The sequence below is a fragment of the Prionailurus viverrinus genome, chromosome A3 (assembly GCF_022837055.1).
Source record: "Prionailurus viverrinus isolate Anna chromosome A3, UM_Priviv_1.0, whole genome shotgun sequence".
Taxonomy (NCBI): domain Eukaryota; kingdom Metazoa; phylum Chordata; class Mammalia; order Carnivora; family Felidae; genus Prionailurus; species Prionailurus viverrinus.
The window spans coordinates 73182768-73205138 of record NC_062563.1 but is presented as its reverse complement, the minus strand read 5'-3'; the positions used below and the strand labels follow the sequence as shown (position 1 = coordinate 73205138).

General features: G+C 39.0%; 1 protein-coding gene across 3 annotated transcripts in view; it reads right to left on the bottom strand.

Moving 5' to 3' along the window:
* The window catches only part of ACYP2 (acylphosphatase 2), a 190388-nt gene extending 178727 nt beyond the window's left edge, over positions 1-11661 (bottom strand). For all 3 annotated transcript variants that reach the window (XM_047851170.1, XM_047851169.1, XM_047851168.1), the window contains exon 1: positions 11386-11661. In XM_047851170.1, the coding sequence (XP_047707126.1) occupies positions 11386-11524 (139 nt within the window). In that variant the 5' untranslated portion in view covers positions 11525-11661. The remainder of the gene's footprint in view (positions 1-11385) is intronic.
* Between the last annotated feature and the right edge of the window lie 10710 nt (positions 11662-22371).

Genomic DNA, 22371 nt, shown 5'->3' with positions numbered 1-22371 from the left:
CAGCCGTAGCAATCTCTTACTCGACACATCCCCAAAGGCAAGGGAATTAAAAGCAAAAGTGAATTACTGGGACCTTATGAAGATAAAAAGCTTCTGCACAGCAAAGGAAACAACCAACAAAACTAAAAGGCAACCAACGGAATGGGAAAAGATATTCGCAAATGACATATGGGACAAAGGGCTAGTATCCAAAATCTATAAAGAGCTCACCAAACTCCACACCCCAAAAACAAATAACCCAGTGAAGAAATGGGCAGAAAACATGAATAGACACTTTTCTAAAGAAGACATCCGGATGGCCAACAGGCACATGAAAAGATGTTCAGCGTCGCTCCTTATCAGGGAAATACAAATCAAAACCACACTCAGGTATCACCTCACGCCAGTCAGAGTGGCCAAAATGAACAAATCAGGAGACTATAGATGCTGGAGAGGATGTGGAGAAACGGGAACCCTCTTGCACTGTTGGTGGGAATGCAAATTGGTGCAGCCGCTCTGGAAAGCAGTGTGGAGGTTCCTCAGAAAATTAAAAATAGACCTACCCTATGACCCAGCAATAGCACTGCTAGGAATTTATCCAAGGGATACAGGAGCACTGATGCATAGGGCCACTTGTACCCCAATGTTCATAGCAGCACTCTCAACAATAGCCAAATTATGGAAGGAGCCTAAATGTCCATCAACTGATGAATGGATAAAGAAATTGTGGTTTATATACACAATGGAATATTACGTGGCAATGAGAAAAAATGAAATATGGCCTTTTGTAGCAACGTGGATGGAACTGGAGAGTGTGATGCTAAGTGAAATAAGCCATACAGAGAAAGACAGATACCATATGGTTTCACTCTTATGTGGAGCCTGAGAAACTTAACAGGAACCCATGGGGGAGGGGAAGGAAAAAAAAAAAAAAAGAGGTTAGAATGGGAGAGAGCCAAAGCATAAGAGACTGTTAAAAACTGAGAACAAACTGAGGGTTGATGGGGGGTGGGAGGGAGGAGAGGGTGGGTGATGGGTATTGAGGAGGGCACCTTTTGGGATGAGCACTGGGTGTTGTATGGAAACCAATTTGTCAATAAATTTCATAAAAAAATAAAAAAATAAAAAGAGAAAAAAAAACAATAATTTGTATAAATTAAAAAAAAAGGCATATCATAGTCATATTCACAAAATACTCAGGCAAGGAAAGAATCATGAAAGCAGCAAGGGAAAAAAAAAGTCCTTAACCTACAAGGGAAGACAGATCAAGTTTGAAGCAGACCTATCCACAGAAACTTGGCAGGCCAGAAGGGAGTGTCAGGATATATCCAACGTGCTGAATCAGAAAAATATGCAGCCAAGAATTCTTTATCCACCAAGGCTATCGTGCAAAATAGAAGGAGAGACAAAGAGTTTCCCAGACAAACAAAAACTAAAGGAGTTCGTGACCACTAAACCAGCCCTGCAAGCATTTTAAGGAGGGACCTCTGAAGGGAGAAAAGATGGGGAAAAAAAAAAGACCAAAAGCAACAAACACTAGAAAGGACCAGAGACCACAACCAGAAACTCCAACTCTACAGGGAACATCATGGCAATAAATTCATATCTTTCAGTACTCACTCTAAACATCAATGGACTAAACACTCCAATCAAAAGACACAGGGTAACAGAATAGATAAGAAAACAAGATCCATCTATATGCTGTTTACAAGAGACCCATTTTACACCTACAGATACATGTAAATTGAAAGTAAGGAGATGGAGAACCATCTATGATGCTAATGGCCACCAAAAGAAACCTGAAGTAGCCATACTTATATCAGACAATCTAGATTTTAAAATAAAGACTGTAACAAGAGAGGAAGAAGGTCATTATATCATAATTAAGGGGTCTATCCACCAAGATCTAATAGTTGTAAACATTTACGCCCCCAACATGGAAGAACCCAACTAATCACAAACATACAGAAACTTTTTGATGATAATACCATAATAGTAGGGGACTTCAACACCCCACTTACAGTAATGGACAGATCATCTAAACAGAAAATCAACAAGGAAACAATGGCTTTGAATTACACACTGTACCAGATGAACTTAACAGATATATTCAGGACATTTCACCCTAAAGCAGGATACACATTCATCTTGAGTGCACAAGGAACATTCTCCAGAATAGATCACGTATTGGGGCACAAATCAGCCCTCAACAAGCACAAAAAGATCAAGATCATACCGTGCATATTTTCAGACTACAACACTATGAAACTCGAAATCAACCACACAAAAAAATTTGGAAAGACAACAAATACTTGAAGACTAAAGAACATTCTGCTAAAGAATGAATGGGCTAACCAAGAAGATAAAGAGAAAATTAAAAAGTACAAGGAAGCCAATGAAAATGATAACACCACAGCCCAAAACCTCAGGAACACAGCAAAGGTGGCCAAAAGAGGGAAGTATACAGCAATCCAGGCTTTCCTAAAGAAGGAAGAAAGGTGTCAGATACACAACCTAATCTTACATCTTAAAGAGCTGGAAAAAGAACAGCAAATAAGACCCAAAACCATCAAAAGATGGGAAATAAGAAAGAATAAAACAAAAATCAATGCTATCGACACCAAAATAAAAACAGTAGAATGGATCAATGAAACCAGGAGCTGTTTCTTTGAAAAAATTAACAAAATTGATAACTTAGCTAGTTTGATCAAAAAGAAAAAGGAAAGGACCCAAATAAATAAAATCAAGAATGAAACAGGAGGGGCACCTGGGTGGCTCAGTCGGGTAAGCATCCGACTTCAGTTCAGGTCATGATCTCATGGTCTGTGAGTTCAAGCCCCACGTCAGGCTCTATGCTGACGGCTTGGAGCCTACTTCCAATTCTGTGTCTCCCTCTCTCTGCCCCTCACCCACTCACACCTCTGTCTCTCTCATTCTCTCAAAAGTAAATAAACATTAAAATATTTTTTAATAAATAAATAATGAAAGAGAGATCATAACCAACACAGCAGAAATACAACCAATAATATGAGAATATTGTAAGCAATTATACACCAATAAATTGGGCAATCTGGAAGAAATGGACAAATTCCTAGAAACATATACACTACCAAAACTTAAACAAGAAGAAATAGAAAATTTGAACAGACCCATAACCAGTAAATAAATAGAATTAATAACCAAATATCTCCCAAAAAATAAGAGTCCAGGGCCAGATGGCTTTCCAGGGAAATTCTACCAAACATTTAAAGAAAAGTTAACACCTATTCTTTTGAAGCTGTTCCAAAAAATAGAAATGGAAGGAAAACTTCCAAACTCATTCATAAGCCAACTTCATAAGCCAGCATTACCTTGATTCTAAGACCAAAGACCCCACTACAAAGCAGAACTATATACCAATTTTCCTGATGAACATGGATGCAAAAATCCTCAACAAGATACTAGCCAACTGGATCCAATAAGACATTAAAAGAATTACACACCACGACCAAGTGGGATTTATACCTGGGATGCAGGGCTGGTTCAATATCCACAAAACAATAATGTGATACATCACATCAATAAAAGAAAGGACAAGAACCATATGATCCTCTCAATAGATGCAGAGAGAGCATTTGACAAAATATAGCATCTTTCTTGATAAAAACCCTCAAGAAAGTAGTGATAGAAGAATCATACCTCAAGATGATAAAAGCCATATATGACCGCTCTGGAAAGCAGTGTGGAGGTTCCTCAGAAAATTAAAAATAGACCTACCCTATGACCCAGCAATAGCACTGCTAGGAATTTATCCAAGGGATACAGGAGCACTGATGCATAGGGCCACTTGTACCCCAATGTTCATAGCAGCACTCTCAACAATAGCCAAATTATGGAAAGAGCCTAAATGTCCATCAACTGATGAATGGATAAAGAAATTGTGGTTTATATACACAATGGAATATTACATGGCAATGAGAAAAAATGAAATATGGCCTTTTGTAGCAACGTGGATGGAACTGGAGAGTGTGATGCTAAGTGAAATAAGCCATACAGAGAAAGACAGATACCATATGGTTTCACTCTTATGTGGAGCCTGAGAAACTTAACAGGAACCCATGGGGGAGGGGAAGGAAAAAAAAAAAAAAAGAGGTTAGAATGGGAGAGAGCCAAAGCATAAGAGACTTAAAAACTGAGAACAAACTGAGGGTTGATGGGGGGTGGGAGGGAGGAGAGGGTGGGTGATGGGTATTGAGGAGGGCACCTTTTGGGATGAGCACTGGGTGTTGTATGGAAACCAATTTGTCAATAAATTTCAGAAAAAAAAAAAAAAAAAGAATTAGGCATCGCAGTGACCAAAAAAAAAAAAAAAAAAAAAAAAGCCATATATGAAAGACCCACTACTAATATCATCTTCAATGGGGAAAACTGAAAGCTTTCCCCCTAAGGTCAGGAACACGACAGGGATGTCCACTGTCACCACTGTTATTCAACATAGTATTGGAAGTCCTAGCCTCAAAAATCAGATAACACAAGAAATAAAAGGCATCCAAATTGGCAAGGAGGAAGTCAAACTTTCACTCTTCACAGATGACATGAAACTCTATATGGAAAACCCTAAAATTCCACCAAAAAACTGCTCGAACTGATTCATGAATTCACCAAAGTCATAGGATATAAAATCAATGTACAGAAATAGGTTGCATTCCTATACACCAATAATGAAGCAACAGAAAGAGAAATCAAGGAATTTATCCCATTTAACATTGCACCAAAAATCATAAAATACCTAAGAATAAACTCATCCAAAGAGGTGAAAAATCTATACACTGAAAACTATGGAAAGTTTATGAAAGAAATTTAAGAAGATATTAAAAAAATGGAAAAACATTCCATGCTCATGGATTGAAAGAACAAATATTATTAAAACAATACTACCCAAAGCAATCTACATATTCAATGCAATCCCTATCAAAATAATACCAGCATTCTTCAGAGAGCTAGAATAAACAATCCTAAAATTTGTATGGAACCAGAAAACACCATGAATAGCCAAGAACCTTGAGAAAGAAATACAAGCTGGAGGCATCACAATCCCGAACTTCAAGATGTAATACAAAGCTGTAATCATCAAGACAGTATGGTACTGGCACAAAAACAGACACTCAGATCAATAGAACAGAATAGAGAACCCAGAAAAGGACCCACAAATATATGGCCAACTAATCTTTGACAAAGCAGGAAAGAATATCCAATGGAATAAAGATAGTCTCTTCAGTAAGTGGTGCTGGGAAAACTGGACAGCAACATGCAGAAAAGTAAACCTGAATCACTTTCTTACACCATACACAAAAATAAACTCAAAATGGATGAAAGACCTCAATGTAAGACAGGAAGCCCAAAATCCTAGAGAAGAAAGCAGACAAAAACCTCTTTGACCTCAGATGCAGCAACTTCTTACTCAACAAGTCTCCAGAGGCAAGGGAAACAAAAGCAAAAATGAACTATTGGGACCTCATCAAAAGACAAAGCTTCTGCACAGTGAAGGAAACAATCAGCAAAACTAAAAGGCAACCAACGCAATGGGAGAAGACAATCAATCTTCTGACTTATCTGACATATCAGATAAAGGGTTAGTATCCAAAATCTATAAAGAATTTATCAAACTCAACACCCAGAAAACAAATAATCCAGTGAAGAAATGGGCAAAAGACATGAATAGACACTTCTCCAAAGAAGACATCCAGATGGCCACTGACACATGAAAAAAATGCTCAATATCACTCATCGGCAGGCAAATACAAATCAAAACCAGAATGAGATACCATCTCACACCTGTCAGAACAGCTAACATTAACAACTCAGGCAACAACAGATGTTGGCGAGGATGTGAGAAAGAGGATCTCTTTTGCATTGTTGGTGGCAATGCAAGCTGGTGCAGCCACTCTGAAAAACAGTATGGAGGTTCCTCAAAAAACTAAAAATAGAACTACCCTACACCCAGGAATTGCACTACTAGGTATTTATCCAAGGAATACAGGTGTGCCGTTTCAAATGTTGACAGCAGTGCTATTGACAATAGTATGTAAAGAGCCCAAATGTCCATCAAAAGATGAACGGATAAAGAAGATGTGGGATGTGTGTGTGTGTGTGTGTGTGTGTGTGTGTGTGTGCGTGCACACACATATTTACACATGCACGTGCTCACACACACACACTGGAATATTACTCGGCAATCAAAAAGAATGAAAACTTGCCATTTGCAACTGCATGGATGGAACTAGAGGGTATTATGCTAAGTGAAATTAGTCAGAGAAAGACAAATATTATGACTTCACTCATATGTGGAATTTAAGTTACAAAACAGATGAACCTAAGGGACAAGAAGCAAAAATAATATAAAAACAGGGAGGGTGACAAAACATAAGAGACTCTTTTTTTTCAACGTTTTTTTTTATTTTATTTTTTGGGACAGAGAGAGACAGAGCATGAACGGGGGAGGGGCAGAGAGAGAGGGAGACACAGAATCGGAAACAGGCTCCAGGCTCTGAGCCATCAGCCCAGAGCCTGACGCGGGGCTCGAACTCACGGACCGCGAGATCGTGACCTGGCTGAAGTCGGACGCTTAACCGACTGCGCCACCCAGGCGCCCCCATAAGAGACTCTTAAATACAGAGAACAAACTGATGGTTGCTGTAAGGCTTGTGGGTGGAGAGATGGGTTAAATGGGTAAGGAGCATTAGGGAGGACATTTGCTGGGATGAGCACTGGGTATTATACATAGGGGATGGATCACTGGAATCTACTCCTGAAATCATTATTGCACTATATGCTAACTAACTTGGATGTAAATTAAAAATAAAAAATAACAATAAATTTAAAAATTAAAATTTTAAAAATTTAAAAATTAATAAAATAAATAAATAATAAACATTTTAGAAAGGAAGGAACAAAGGAAGGAAGTAACTGAATCCCTATAGTATCTTCTAACTTATCTATAAATTTCAAACTATTCTAAAACAAAAGATTTATTTTTTTTTAATTTTTTTTTCAACGTTTATTTATTTTTGGGACAGAGAGAGACAGAGCATGAACGGGGGAGGGGCAGAGAGAGAGGGAGACACAGAATCGGAAACAGGCTCCAGGCTCTGAGCCATCAGCCCAGAGCCTGACGCGGGGCTCGAACTCACGGACCGTGAGATCGGGACCTGGCTGAAGTCGGACGCTTAACCGACTGCGCCACCCAGGTGCCCCAAAGATTTATTTTTAAAAAAGGTAGAGGAAGAGAAGCAGCAATGGAAAGCAACAGCACCCAAAGGCTCTATATGTAGACTTTGCAGATCCACCTGAGAAGTGAATCCACTATTGGTAATAATATCTCTATGAGTGTATTTTCCTGAATTTCAAACAACCAAGTTATAAACTAATTCTTAGAATATGATGTTTGTAAATTTTGCTGTATTTGAGAATAAGGCAGAACACCTTTGACCTCTAGAATGTTTTGACTGCCTTTTGTCACCAAGTTAAATTCAAACATTTTTTTTATTGTTTATTTATTTTGAGAGAGAGATAGTGTGGGGGAGGAGCAGAGAGAGAGAGAGAGAGAGAGGGAGAGAGACAGAGAATTACAGGCACTGACAGCCTAGAGCCCGATGCACGGCTCAAACCCATCAACCACAAGATCATGACCTGAGCCGAAATCAAGAGTTGGACACTTAAACAACTGAGCCACCCAGGTGCTCCTTAAATTCAAACATTCTGAACAGGCATATAACAAACCTTGATTTTGGTTGGAAAATATTTTCTGTCCATAAACTCCATTAAGCCAGTTTAATTCATTGATCAATTTTCCATCAGGACAGGATAATTAAATCATTTTCCATATTTTCCCTATTCATTTTGATATCATTGAAACCATCTTTATTGGGAATATTTTCCATTTAAGTATTTTACTGACAATTTTATTTATCAATCTAAATTGTGTCCATATAAAATGTTCCCAATCGTTGCTTCTTCCATTGTAAATTTATTTTTATAGCTATTATTTCCAGCAAGTCAGCTTTCACTAAGATTTTATTATTCCATACTTTTAAATTAAAATTTAATCTTAAAATGTTTCCTCTAGGGGCACCTGGGTGGCTCAGTTGGTTAAGTGTCCGACTTCAGCTCAGGTCATGATCTTGCAGTCTGTGAGTTCAAGCTTCGTGTCGGGCTCTGTGCTGACAGCTCAGAGCCTGGAGCCTGCCTCAGATTCTGTGTCTCCCTCTCACTCTGCCCCTCCCGTGCTCACACTCTGTCTCTCTCTCTCTCTCTCAAAAATAAATAAACATTTAAAAAAATAATAAAATGTTTCCTCTAATTATCCATTTTATATTAAAATTAAATTTTGTTTTTATTATTATCAATAATTTCTATATAAGCATTATGACTTAGACAAAAGGCTGATGGTTTGTATTTATTTCTTACATAATCTGTAAGAAAACTGTGGGTTTTGTGAGACAAAGATATAGACTAATATAAAGAAATAGTGGCAGTTTCACCAAGCAACAGAGACAGAGTCAAACATCTGACTGTTTATGGACCAGGTCAAACTTCCTTGGAGCCAAAAGTCCTCAGGGTCATAAGCCATAAAAATGTCCTCAGGTCATCCAGACTGGTCCAAATGGCTGAGTCTAAATGTCCTGTATCAGTATATATATGTGTGTGTGTTTGATGCATAAGTTAGGAAGAGGCAAAATAAAGGTGGAAAAGGTATTGAAAGGAGAATCAATGAGTTATAGTGATTAAGAGCATGGGCTTGGGTATCAGAATGTCAAGGTACAAATCCTATCACCACTACTTAATTTGCTCTGTAACCTGAGAAAGTTACTTCTCTATGCCTCAATTTTTCTACCTGATACATGAGGAAAATGTTGAGGTCACAGGGTTGAGGATTAAATGAGATAATATATGTAAAATATTGAGTACAGAACTTGGCACATCCTAGGTTCCAGCAAATGTCAGTGTATATGTGTGCAAATATCTGACTCTGAATTTGTCACATATACTAGGCTTTGATAAACCGGGGCGCCTGGGTGGCGCAGTCAGTTGAGCGTCCGACTTCAGCCAGGTCACGATCTCCCGGTCCAGGAGTTCGAGCCCCGCGTCAGGCTCTGGGCTGATGGCTCAGAGCCTGGAGCCTGTTTCCGATTCTGTGTCTCCCTCTCTCTCTGCCCCTCCCCCGTTCATGCTCTGTCTCTCTCTGTCCCAAAAATAAAATAAACGTTGATACACCAATAGTATGCATGTACTCTTCCATTTAACATACCACAAACTATAGGAGTTAGCCCTAAAGATGATTTTTTAAACTCCACCCTTCATGTGTAGTTGATCTTTACATGCCATATATAATTGATCATTATATACCACATAACCACCACATACACAAAAGTACAATTATATTGCTAAAATCAAGAGAAATACATTATGCATTAACACAAAACACTGCATAATGGAAACATGCAGGTTTTAGAATTTGAGAAATGCAGGATCAACTCCCATTTATCAACTCAGGACTTGTCTAAGTTAGTGAACCTCTCTGTATCTGTTTTCTCACTGTGCAAACGGGAATAAGACATATTTCTCACAAAACTGTGATAAGGATTAAGTTAACAATAGTAAGATACTCAGCACATGGAACATACCCTATAAATGTCACACCTGCGCATGTGCACACAGGCACACAGACATGCACACACACACACTCCTTAATTAGTGCCATTTCTGTCCAAATGACCAAATATTTTGTCATAAAATATTTTCATATTTTATGTCCTGTGTTTCAAATGACTTATTCTGGCAATTTCCAACCCAGAATACCAGATCCCTGGGCATACACAAAGACTTACTATAGGTACAAGGCCTTAGATAATTTTAAGAAAATCAGTTTCCAGATCTTCAACATCCACATGTATTCTTTCCTCATGTTGGCCTGTCTGAGAAAGCACCTGTGGTCTGGGGTGGTTCTCCTTTCCTACAGCCCTTTGCACAAACATCTTTGAAAGGAAAGCCCTTAATCTCATTCTGTGCATCACCCCAAAGCATAAAAACCTCTAGAGTACCAAAATAGAGTACAGTTTCTTTAATCAAGTTTCCATAAACACCTCCAGCTTTCTCCTTAAGAAATAAGTCTCCAGTACAGATTTTCCTTTTAAATTGAGTAACATTTATCATGTTTTTAAGTATAGTTTTATTATTTACATGAACTGTATTCTATTAGTAATCATAATAGCAACTCAGGCCAGAAGAAAAAAAATTATAAAGCTTTATGGTCATAGGAAATTAAGAAAATATATTTAAATGTATATGTGCATATATACACACACATACTGTACATACATATTGCAAAAAAGCTTGATAGGGTGATCAATAACAAACTCTCAAACATAACAATGGGATAAAATTCTGTGGGGGAAGTGGAATGGAAATCAAACTCAAAAAGGAAAAGGTATGATGTAAAATTTTCCAACACTAAAAAAACTTTACTTTAAATGATGGCAATTATTTTTTTTTTAATTTTTTTTCAACGTTTTTTTATTTTATTTTTGGGACAGAGAGAGACAGAGCATGAACGGGGGAGGGGCAGAGAGAGAGGGAGACACAGAATCGGAAACAGGCTCCAGGCTCTAAGCCATCAGCCCAGAGCCTGACGCGGGGCTCGAACTCACGGACCGCGAGATCGTGACCTGGCTGAAGTCGGACGCTTAACCGACTGCGCCACCCAGGCGCCCCAAATGATGGCAATTATTAAATCACTAACTTATTTATATTCCATTGGATAAATTCCTGAGTGACTTAACATTTTAATTTTGAACTAACAATAGTAAAAATCAGCCAAATATTACATCCTTTGCAACTAAATTTTTGATAAAACAAAAACTAGATAACTGAATTCTGTTAAGAGCTACACAGAAGGGGGAGAAAGGGTAATCTGGCAAAGCGAACCCTCAAACATCAAGTGTCCCTTCTGAAATTCAAGCCCAATTTCAGTGGCTTGAAACGAAGACCACTAGTTCAAATGCCCTCTCTTCATTTCCTACCCAACTTTATTCTTTCCCACTCCGCCCGCCCCCCAACCCCGCACCTCCTCACTCCGCGGGTTCGGAAAGCCCAGCCGTCCCCTTTCTACCTCCCCTCGCCCCCTCCTCACACCCACAGCATTCTCTGCTCTCCCTCTCCTCTCCCACCCCAGGTCTTCGGCGCATGCGCGCTTGGATGCAGTCCCATCCGCGGCTGCTGTGTCATGGCCGAGCGGAAGTCCCGGCCACAGCGGGGAGGGAGGGGGGGGCGTCCTTAAGATGGGAGGCACTTTTCTTAGCTTTCTCCCCTTCTGCCCAGAACACCTCTTTGATCTCCCACTGTCGCGGGGAGGTGGGGGCCGTCCCCTACCCTGCACTCTTCCGAACACCTCGTAGTCCACGGATTTGAGTCGCCTGGCGGCAGACATGGCGGCGAGTCCTCTGCCGAGGAGCCGGAGTGGGGTTCGGGACGCGGCGACTGCGGCGGCCAGGAAAGGGAGGGGGCACATGGGACCTCTCGGCGTACCCCGCGCCTGTCACCAGCCCGGGACGCGAGCGCGCCGGGGTCACGCGTCGGAAGGTGGCAAATGAGACTGCGGGTACTGGGATCGGGGGCAGCTAAGGACGCTGGCCGGGAAGACCGTTAGGTCCCTGGCCCCGAGGCCTCCCTCTTTGCCCTCCCCTCCCTTATGGAACCTGACTTGCTTCCCCGCCGGTTCCATGTTCCCTGCGATTTAATTAACCTCCGGGCTCGTTTCTCAGTGTTGGTAAATAAAAGCCGGATGCTGTGCCCAGATGTCAATAGTTTGGTAACCAAACGTGATTGCTTTTGAAATGAAAGATCTGCCAGCTTGTTGATTGAGGGCACTTGGTTATTGAGTTAATTCTTATTAAATGTTTGGGCGACTGCCAAGTCTATTTGGCGATTTTGAGCCAATTCTTAAGGTAATGTGTGCACATTTTCATCTCTACTGTTGAGTCAGAAAGGTTTGGGGCCTGAATCCATATTCAAGTGGATTGTAGTATTTTCTGGGATAAGAAACTTGAAAAATCTAACTTCTTTTATGCTGGTGGAAACGGAGAGTGGGGGGGGAAATCTTCTTGCCTGCCGTTCACTCACATAGCTTTTTTATGGTCTTATTGTTGAGCGACATCCCAATTGCCTACAAGGTTAAGGCAGTTTGTACTTAGAGAATGCACTTTATGGTGAGCTGTTATGAAGTCTTAATTTAAAGCAACCCACCACTGCGAAGAATCTGGATACAGCTATTGATAATCTGCTGCCTTCTAGAATTCCAGATTTTTTTACTTGTGAGAATTTGCATTTCTCAACATAATTTGTTGGCTTCAATACCTTTACATATTTCTCTGCATCTGGCCACAGAGTTAAAATAATCCTCTACAATATGATTCAATATTATGTGCCAATTCTAGTAGAGAACACCAAAAATCATCTAAAAGTTGGTTAGAATTTGGTTAAAACATTTTAAAGTAAAATTCCAGTATTCTGGAAGTGCTAATCCAGGTAATTTTATGTAATGAAGATCCTGGTTTATTACAGAGACCTGACAATTATGTCTACCTCTCTTCCCCGTGTTTATTCCATGCCCACTCTAGAATCTACATAGATCCTACACCATTCTTTTCAATGATGTCTCTATAGAGTTTCTACATTGCATTCTACACAAAACTGAAGGCCTTCAGCCTTCACTAACCTCTTATTACCTGCTTATCCCCATCCATAAATTATTCTGTAGTTTATAGGTAACCTACCGTCAAGGCACTTTGAATTATTCTGCTCTCTGAACATACCTTGACCTTTAAAAAAAAATCTTTAGGGGCACCTGAGTGGTTCAGTCAATTGAACATGGGACTCTCGGTTTCAGCTCAGGTCATGATCTCACAGTTCGTTGAGTTGGAGACCTACATAGGGCTCCGTGCTGACATGCCAAGCCTGTCTCCCTCTCTCTCTGCCCCTCCCCTGCTCATTATGTCTCTCTCTCAAAATAAATAAATAATTTAACTAAAAAAAAAAAAAATGTTTTGTAAATCTTTGCTCTTGGATCTACTTTATTTAGACTACTTCCTCTAATTCCCAAATCTCCCCCTATTCCTTTTAGTTGCCTGTGCAAGTGCTTACCAGATTTCATCCTAATTAGTAGTGTCTTCTTCACTAGCACTGTGCCTTCTAAGAAGTAAAACTCAAATTGGGTTGAGATCCTGTCACTACCACTAATCCTGTCACTGATAAGCTTGACATTTTCTTTTTCTTAATCTTGGACTTTTCCCCACATTTACCCAAGAGTGCCCCTGCCAATTATTATGTAGCTTTATTGTAATTTTAGAATGCTATAGCAACAATTGACATTTGCTTAGCTAAAAAATTTACTGTGTCCGCCAACTACAGAACATTAGCAAACAGACATTTTTCAGCATGGATTGCCAATAATATGTGATACTAAGACTGTAAAAATTTTAAGCAAATATCACTAATAATTAAGCTAATTTTAAATAATAGAAACATCTTTGCATAGAGAAATTTTTTTCAGTAGGAAAAAATAATCTATAACCCTAACACAATCTTTATCATTTGTAGGTTCTCTTATACATATATTCTAAGTAAAGTCATAATACAAATTCAACCTTTATTTTTTCTTTTTCCATATTATAGTCTTTTGAATGAATATTTTACTAGTTTCATGATACTCTGTTAAGTGGGTATAACCATAAATTTACCTAAGTCCCTATTACACACTCAGATTGCTTCTAATTTGTCATTACCATAAAAAATATTGTGAGGGAAATATTCATGGACATAGCTTTCTTCCCATATTTTTAAATTATTTAGAAGTTTGAATACCCAAACTGTTTAAATATGTAATTTTCTTGATACATATTGCCAAATGGTTTTCCAAAGGGCTGCACCAATTTAAATATACCACTACCAACACTACATGAGTGTATGACTGTTTGGTTTCTGACACAAACAAATGTAAGCAGGTGCTTCACATACAATACATGACTCAATTAGAAGAAAAGTTTTCATTTTGGAACCTGAGCAATAGACTTGAGGTAACTAGGCTTTTTGTTACTGATTGAAATTAAAACCTAGGTCATGATTTCAAAGTTTGTGAGATCGAGCCCCACATCAGGCTCTGTGCTGACATCTGAGTCTGGAGCCTGCTTTGAATTCCATGTGTCCCTCTTTCTCTGCCCCTCTCCTGCTTGCTCTCTCTCTATTTCAAAAGTAAACATTAAAAAAAATTTTTTTTAATGACCAGGCCACAGAACTTGTAAAATAGGGACAGACAATATAGTCTCTGTACCCAAATGATGTTTGAACTGAGTAGGTCTCATCTATAAATCTCTGTATTATCACCACGAAGGGTCAGTTGAAAGTTATTCCTAGAGTGATTTCTCAGAAATTTGATATTAAGGTATAATTAATTTCAGGCACAACCAAAATTACTTAATCTACCAACATATTTCTACCACTGAAATAGTTTTGTAATCATTATGTTAAAAGAGAAAGAGTCAACAAAGTATAAACTATTAACTTCCACAGTTGAAGAGGCCTGAACAAACCAATTTCATGATTCTCTCATGGAAGGAATACTTTACAGACAAAGAAATGGTTAGATAATTAGTACTAAACTGGATTCAAAATCATTAGACACCAGACTGTTAGTCACATGAAGAAGTAGCTAATTTCCCAGAAGAGGCTGTAATCTCATAATTTATCAGGAAAGCATATTTCTTCTCAGAAGGAAATTCTGTCCCAGGTTTGAACCAATTTTTCTTTATCACAGTCCAATTTGATATTCAAAGCTCAGAAGTACATTTACCATTAAAGTCATTTCCCTCTCCTAGCTTGGTACTGTTAGGCTAGGCATGGTTGATTCCTCCCCTTGCCTTAGTTTCTCTCTGCCTAGATGAGAATTGGAAAGAACTTGTACTTTTGGAATTCAGTGTGGGCTCTCCAGGATTGGTAGATATTCAAAGCTGATTAGTTCTTTTGAAGGAATCTTTCTGGGGGGATTCAGAGCTTTTCCCCACCAGGAATTCCTGACCTTTGCTGTCTTGGTAAATGATGTCTATACTTTGCCTAGGGGCACACATCCCCATTCCAACTTCTGTATTGAATACTACACCTCCAACCCCTTTCTGCTTAGACTAGCCCCCAACAAGAAGGCTATGTGGGCTGGGATCCCTTTTAAAATAAACACAGGACCAGATTCCTCCTTTCCATTACATCTAATTGTGGGGACTCATACCCCTGTCCTACCACTGATAGAAGGTGCAGTTTGCTCTGAATGTGACCACCTCTGTCTGCTCTCTTGTCAGGCCTCATTCAAGTATTTCCAGCCACAGCCTTTCCTCTTTACTTTCTGCAGTCATGGGTCAAATGCCAGTCCCTTCTAGCTCCAACGAGTAATTGCCAAGCTCTCAAAAGAAGGGGTTCTTTTAAAGACCCCTTTAAAGACCCCTTTCACCAGGTAGTGAAGGGAAAACACTTGTTTTTTCTCTCCCTTGGTGGGACCTGGGAGAAGAGAGAAAGCCACAGCCTCCAATAACTTTCCTGGAAGAAATCCTGTCTTGAGCCCGAGGTGGGTGTTGGGCTAAGGATCTTAAAGCCAGTTTTCAATACCCCTTTTACACAACATGGTAGTCCAGTACCTCATCTTGAAATGTGGGTATAACTAGTGCTTTGTTTTCAGTCTCAGGTCTCAGCTAAAACTGAGACCAAAGTCCCATTTTCCAAATCAACAGAATTCAATATACAAACCCTGTTAGGATCGTGATTTTGAAAGTTCAACAAGACATTTTTGAGACCAAACACAGGTTGACTATTAAATATTATAGGATTATCTTTGTTATATATAAAATCATGACATTGTGGTGTATTTTTTAAAGACCTTATCAATTAGAGGTGTATACTGAAATCTTTTAGGGTGTTATGAAATGATATTTGGGACTTGCTCTCAAATCCTCCAGGATTGGGGGTAGGACAGTTTAGAGAGAATAAACTTAGTAAATTGGTGATAGTAATTGCAAGTAAGTCATGGGTATATGGGGATTCATTATACTGTTCTCTAATTTTGTGTGTGTTTGAAATTCTTAGGTAAAGTTTTAAAATAAAATATAAAATTTAAAAGAGTCCCTTTCATTCTACAAAATATGTGCTCAATAATCTTCAAAACTGTCAAAGTTATGAAAAACAGTGAAATCCTGAGAAATGACCAAAAGGAGCCTAAGGAGACATGATGGTTAAAGGTAATGTGTATTAAGGATGGGATTCTGGAACAGAAAAAATTTTCGGTAAAAACTGAGGACATCTGAATAAAGTGTGGACTTTAGTGAAACAGTAAGGTATCAATAATTGGGTCATTAACTGTGACAAATGTACCATCTTAATGTAAGATATTAATAATAAGAGAAACTCGGTATAGGGTATAGGAGAACTCTCTGTACCATTTTAGTAATAGTTTTATAAATCTAAAACTGTTCTAACATTAAAAATTTACTTTTCAAAAGTCCATTTTAATATCCTGTTATATATTTTCATAATAACATTTGAAAATAATTTCTCACTGTAGTGAATAACAAAATTATTAGTTTAATTTTTTTAATGTTTATTGATTTATTTTGAGGGAGAGCGTGTGTGCATATGTGAGCTGGGGGGTTGGGGGGCGCAGAGAGAGAGGAGAGAGAGAATCCCAAGCCCACGAACTGTGAGATCATGACCTGAGCCAAAACCAAGAGCCAAAAACAGCTCAACCGACTGAGCCACTCAGGGGCCCCTAGTTTCAATAAATTGGTACATGATTTAAATTTTTCGTAAATTCCTAAGTCAAGCTAAGATAGAACTGAACAGTTGACTCTCAAAGCACTAAAGCTGGTCTTAACCAGTATAAAGAAGCACAAACAGATAATTAAATATAATAATACCTCAATTAATGAAAAGAATGTGTTACAGAAACATAGTTCATTTCCAGAAAAAATATATAAAATGCATGAGAAAGTTTGAGATGTGAAGAAACAGTATGGAAAAATACCATTATGCTTAGCACCAAGTGCTTTAGAAAACAGGAAATATGCATCTGTATGTCTTGACTAAAGAAAGGATACAGTTAAGATTAGATAAAGAAAAAACTAATCACCAGTACTGCTGCTTGGACACATTACAGAGGCAACAAATGGCAAAGCCAGTTTATGTACAGAGTGTGCCCAGGCTCTGAGTCTTAGCTATAGCACCAAGATCAGGAAGGGGAAAAAGCGGACGGACACTAGCTCAGGAAAAAAGTAGGCAGCCCAGGCCCTTCCCTTCCTAATACTTCTCAACCACAGACTTCAGGCAGTCTCAGATTTTCTTTTCCTATGAAAGCAAGGAGCCTATCTGGGGACATTCTTTCTAATTCCTCCTTAGTGTGCACACACATACACATACACATACACACATGCATGCATGTGTGCTTATTGCCTGAAAGGTATAAAATCACATTTACCCTCAGATCTGGGCTAGTGACATCAAGGATTCTCCTGTCTTTAAAACATATCTAATGGGGCTCCTGGGTGGCTCAGTTGGTTGAGTGTCTGGCTTCGGCTCAGGTCATGATCTCACAGTTTGTGGGTTCGAGCCCTGCATCAGGCTCTGTGCTGACAGCTTACAGCCTAGAGCCTGCTTCTGATTCTGTGTCTCCCTCTCTCTCTACTCCTCCCCTGCTCGTGCTCTGTCTCTCTCTCCTTCAAAAATAAATAAAAACATTAAAAAAAAGTTTTTTAATAAATAAATAAAACATGCCTATTTTGGGTGCCTGGGTGACTCAGTTGGTTAAGCATCCAACTCTTGGTTTTGGCTCAGGTCATGGTCTCAAGGTTCATGGGTTCGGGCCCCTCACCCTGCTCTGACAGTGCAGAGCCTGCTTGCGATTCTGTCTGCTCCCCCCCAACCACCACTCTCACTCTCTCAAAATAAATAAATAAACTTGAAAAAAAAATTGAAAAAAATAAAACAAATCTATTTCATTATGCCTTGGTGGATAACTGAGTTGGTATACAACATCCATTCCAATCTCTTTCTAGCTTGCTTTCCTGTTTTGTAGAGCTGGAAAGTTTAAAGTTACATCCATCCCATAGACATTCTTGGAATTGGGATTCCTTACATGCTAGAAGATCAACCATCAGAAGTACAATGCTAGATGCGGAGCAAGGGCATGAATGAGAGACAGAGGCCATCTGCTGCTGGTTCTGTGATGAGCACAATCATAAAGGAATTTTAGTTTTTCTGTGGCATTGTCACATAACTGCAGCTTCTTGGACACCAGGAGGCAAGCAGGGAGCAGGACGTTCATTTCACTAGTTAATATCATAGCAAGTGTGGCAGGTTCTAGAGTCTCAGTTCCCTGGATGTGGCAGTTTCCTGACTGTACCAGCTTCCTGATAGTGGCAGGGGAGATAGTTCTAAAGCCAGCAGCTTCTCAATTCAGCACATTTCCTGACTGCAGAAGAATCTACTTAGTAACTCCCTTGGTGGCCCAGTGCTGCAGTGAGAGTCAATCCTGAAATGTCAGCCTCAAAGTGGTTTTCAATCCTGTCTGCACATTAGAATCTCCAGGGGAGCTTACTAATTATACACATACACATGTCCAAAGGTTTTGATTCAGTATGTCTGCAGTGGATTCCAGAATCTATATTCTCAAAAGCAATCCAGATGCTTGGGGTACAAAGCTAAGGCTGAGAACGACTGGCCCAGAGACTCTTTCTTTAGGCCCCTCAGCAACTCCATAAGCCATTTAATGCCCAATGTTAAGTCCATTTCTGTTTAAACTGTCTATAATGAATTATTTTTTCTGTAATTGAACCATGACCAATGCAATGCCTGGGGACAAAATCTTCACAATAGGAGTAGATCAAAGTTTAAGCATAATGTAAGTTCAAATATGCCACCCCCCTCCTTTCAATAAAGCAGCATTAAATTTTTTAGTGCTTACAAAGAGAAGAAACAAAAATTATAAGAAGAAACTAGCCAGGAACGGTAATAAAACTAAGCCTGGAGTGTTGAAATATAACTTGCTATTGAGATATAATAGCAAAAAGATTTAGGCAACCTATATTATATTCTATAAATTAGTTGCAGCATACTTATTTATTTTTATTGTCTACTTGCTTATTTTGAAAGAAAATTAGTGAAATAATAAATTTAAAAGAACCCTTTCAGAGCCCGAATTGTTTAAGGTGAACTATGATTTCTGGTGTGTTGCTGCCACCTACCATCTGTCCAAGGCAAGGCAGGTCATGTGGATATGCTATTCAGTCCTTCAGGAATGTTAATACCAGCTAAGTTCTCTCATTTCAGTGTCACACTTCCAAAATAATTTTAGGAGCATACTAAACCCCTAAATTATAAGCGGTACGTGTTTTGGGGGCTCTTTACTCAACATATCACTTAAATATGAAATTATCTTGACTATTAGATATGGATGTTACAGGAAAAACAAAACTTACAAGAAAATTCATTCAGTTAAAGCTGATTGAATTCCTACTATGTACTAGACAGGCATTGTGGTTTACAGTATACTCGTCTACGGCAACCTTTAAGTTTTTCTAATATTTGTTTATATTTGAGAGAGAGAGAGAGCGAGAGCAGGGAAGGGAAAGACACACACACACACACACACACACACACAGAATCCGAAGCAGGCTCCAGGCTCCGAGCTGTCAGCACAAGCCTGACGTGGGGCTCAAACTCACCAACCATGAGATCACGACCTGAGCCAAAATCCAGAGTGGGACAATTAACTGATTGAGCCACCCAGGCACCCCTCTGCTTAATTCTTCTGTTGTCCTAAAACTGCTATAAGAAGTAAGGAGCATAGGGGCGTCTGGGTGGCTCAGTCGGTTGAGCGTCCGACTTCAGCTCACGTCACTGTCTCATGGTTCTTGGGTTTGAACCCCACATCGGGCTCTGGGCTGATGGCTCAGAGCCTGGAGCCTGCTTTGGATTCTGTGTCTCCCTCTCTCTCTGCCCCTCCCCCGTTCATGCTCTGTCTCTCTCTGTCTCAAAAATAAATAAACGTTAAAAAAAAAAAGAAAAAAAAAAGTAAGGAGCATAATTTAAAAAGAAATAAAGAATTACACATGCATTACCCAGAAGTTATGCAATTATAAATTTCTCCCAAGGAAAAAATTGGGCAGGGATTCAAAGATATAAATAAAACAATTGTCACTGCAAGTTGTTACAGTAAAAAATTGGAATTGGAATCTACTCAAATATCCATCAGTTTTTAAATTTAAATAAATAATTCTTACACAGTCTTAGAGAATGATGATGCTGATCAGGGCTTCTTATCAAGAATTCAGGATAGGCTTCAGAGGTTCAAATGCTGACCCTCTCATGGAGTCACTTGTGAGTTCTTTGGATGTCCTGTGAGGCCCTCTCACCACAAAGCTCCCTGATACGGGGAATGCTATTAAAGTGACCAGTGGTACTTTGAAATTCCCTTGCCCTTGGGGGGGTTGCCTTCTTTGGACACTTGCTTCCAAGAAGGCTTAAACCCAAGTAGCTTGCACTCTTTGAAAACTTTCAAGAGCCTCCTAGGACCTACAAAGTCCAAACTTCCTGGCACGGTATTCTTGACATTACATTATGTGGTTTGAGTTGACTGTTCCATACCCATTTCTCATTCACAAGGGGTTATTTATTTGTTTGTTTAATCGGAAAAAAACTAGGTACTATATTTTATTTGTTTGTTTATTTGGAAAAAACTAGGTACTTTCCTGTATTGTTGTCCCTTACAAATATATATTGTTGTCCCTTACAAATAGTCTGATGATGGAATGATCAATCCAAACCACAGTTTCAAATATCATTCTTGGCATGCACACCAAATATAACACAAATTAAAATGTGGCATGATTTTGTGCAATTGGTGGAGGGTAAAAAAGGAAAATCTATTTTAATGTGACACTGAAGGACATTCTTTGGTACACTGGTTCTAACATTTACCATATAAAGAGGAAATCTGCAGTGAATTAAACCTGAGAAGACACAGTGATGTAAATGGGCATTTGCTTTTTACAATTTTAGAATAAACTCATAGACAAATCACAGAAGACAAAATTGTGATTACAGAAAAGAATGTGTTAGCCACCCAAAAAATTTAAAGCTAGATTTGCTGCCAGGGCACCTGGGTGGCTCAGTCAGTTAAGTGTCCGACTTTGACTCAGGTCATGATCCTGCACTCTACGGGTTTGAGCCCCACATCAGGCCCTGTGCTGGCAGCTCAGAGCCTGGAGCCTGCTTCGAATTCTTTGTCTCCCTCTCTCTCTGCTCATCCCCTTCTTATGCTCTATCTGTCTCAAAAATAAGTAAACATAAAAATTTTTTTTAAAAAACCAAAAAACTAGATTTGCTGCCAACAGAGTTTGGGAAGTAAAAGGGAAGAAGAACAGGTGAAGGGTACCATCCAAGCAAGAACATCCTTAATGAGAGATGGTCTTCTAGTTGATGGAATGGTAGATAGAGGTTCAAGAATGTTGTCAGAAATTAAAGAGGTGAAAGAAACCAAGATTCGTGACAAAATTATGTCGGAAGAAGAGAGGCAGCGGCGGAGAGAGGCAGGGCAAGTGAGCTAAATTTGCACACATCATGATATCTAAATCAAGAAATGCTCATTCTGAGACATCAAGGTAATCACGAAAAGAACTAAAAACAGAAACTACTAAAAGTAGTTACCTCCAGAGACCAAGGTAAAGGACACCACAAGGAAGCAATCAATCAAATCCAGAATATGGGACATTCTGCAAGATGACTGACCTAGATTCTCTAACAAATCGATGGCATGGGGGAAGAAATGAGCTACAGAATAAATGAAATTTAGGAGACAAAACAATCAAATTCTACGTGGAGCTCACATTTGAGATCCTTATTAGAATGATTTTGAAACAATTAAGAAACTTTTGATTATGAACTGGGTATAAGATGATGGTATAAAAAATCAATAATATTTTTAGGTATAATAATGGCATAGAGGTTACATTTTAAAATACCTCTGTAGTTAGAAGCATCATGAAGTATTTCTACATAAAATAACATGATACCTTGGCTTTGCTTTTAAAATACTCCAGTGCCAATCCCCAATACCCCCCAAAATATAGCAGGATAGAGAAATAAGACTGGCCAAACATTGATAATTGTGGAAGCTGGAGTCCTGGGGTTCACTGTACCATTCTCTCTGCTTGTATGTATGTATGTATGTATGTTTGAAATTTTCCAAAATAACAGGCTGCTTTATTTATTTATTTATTTATTTATTTATATCTTAAAAGCAGGTGTCTTTGAGGAGTATGATAGGAT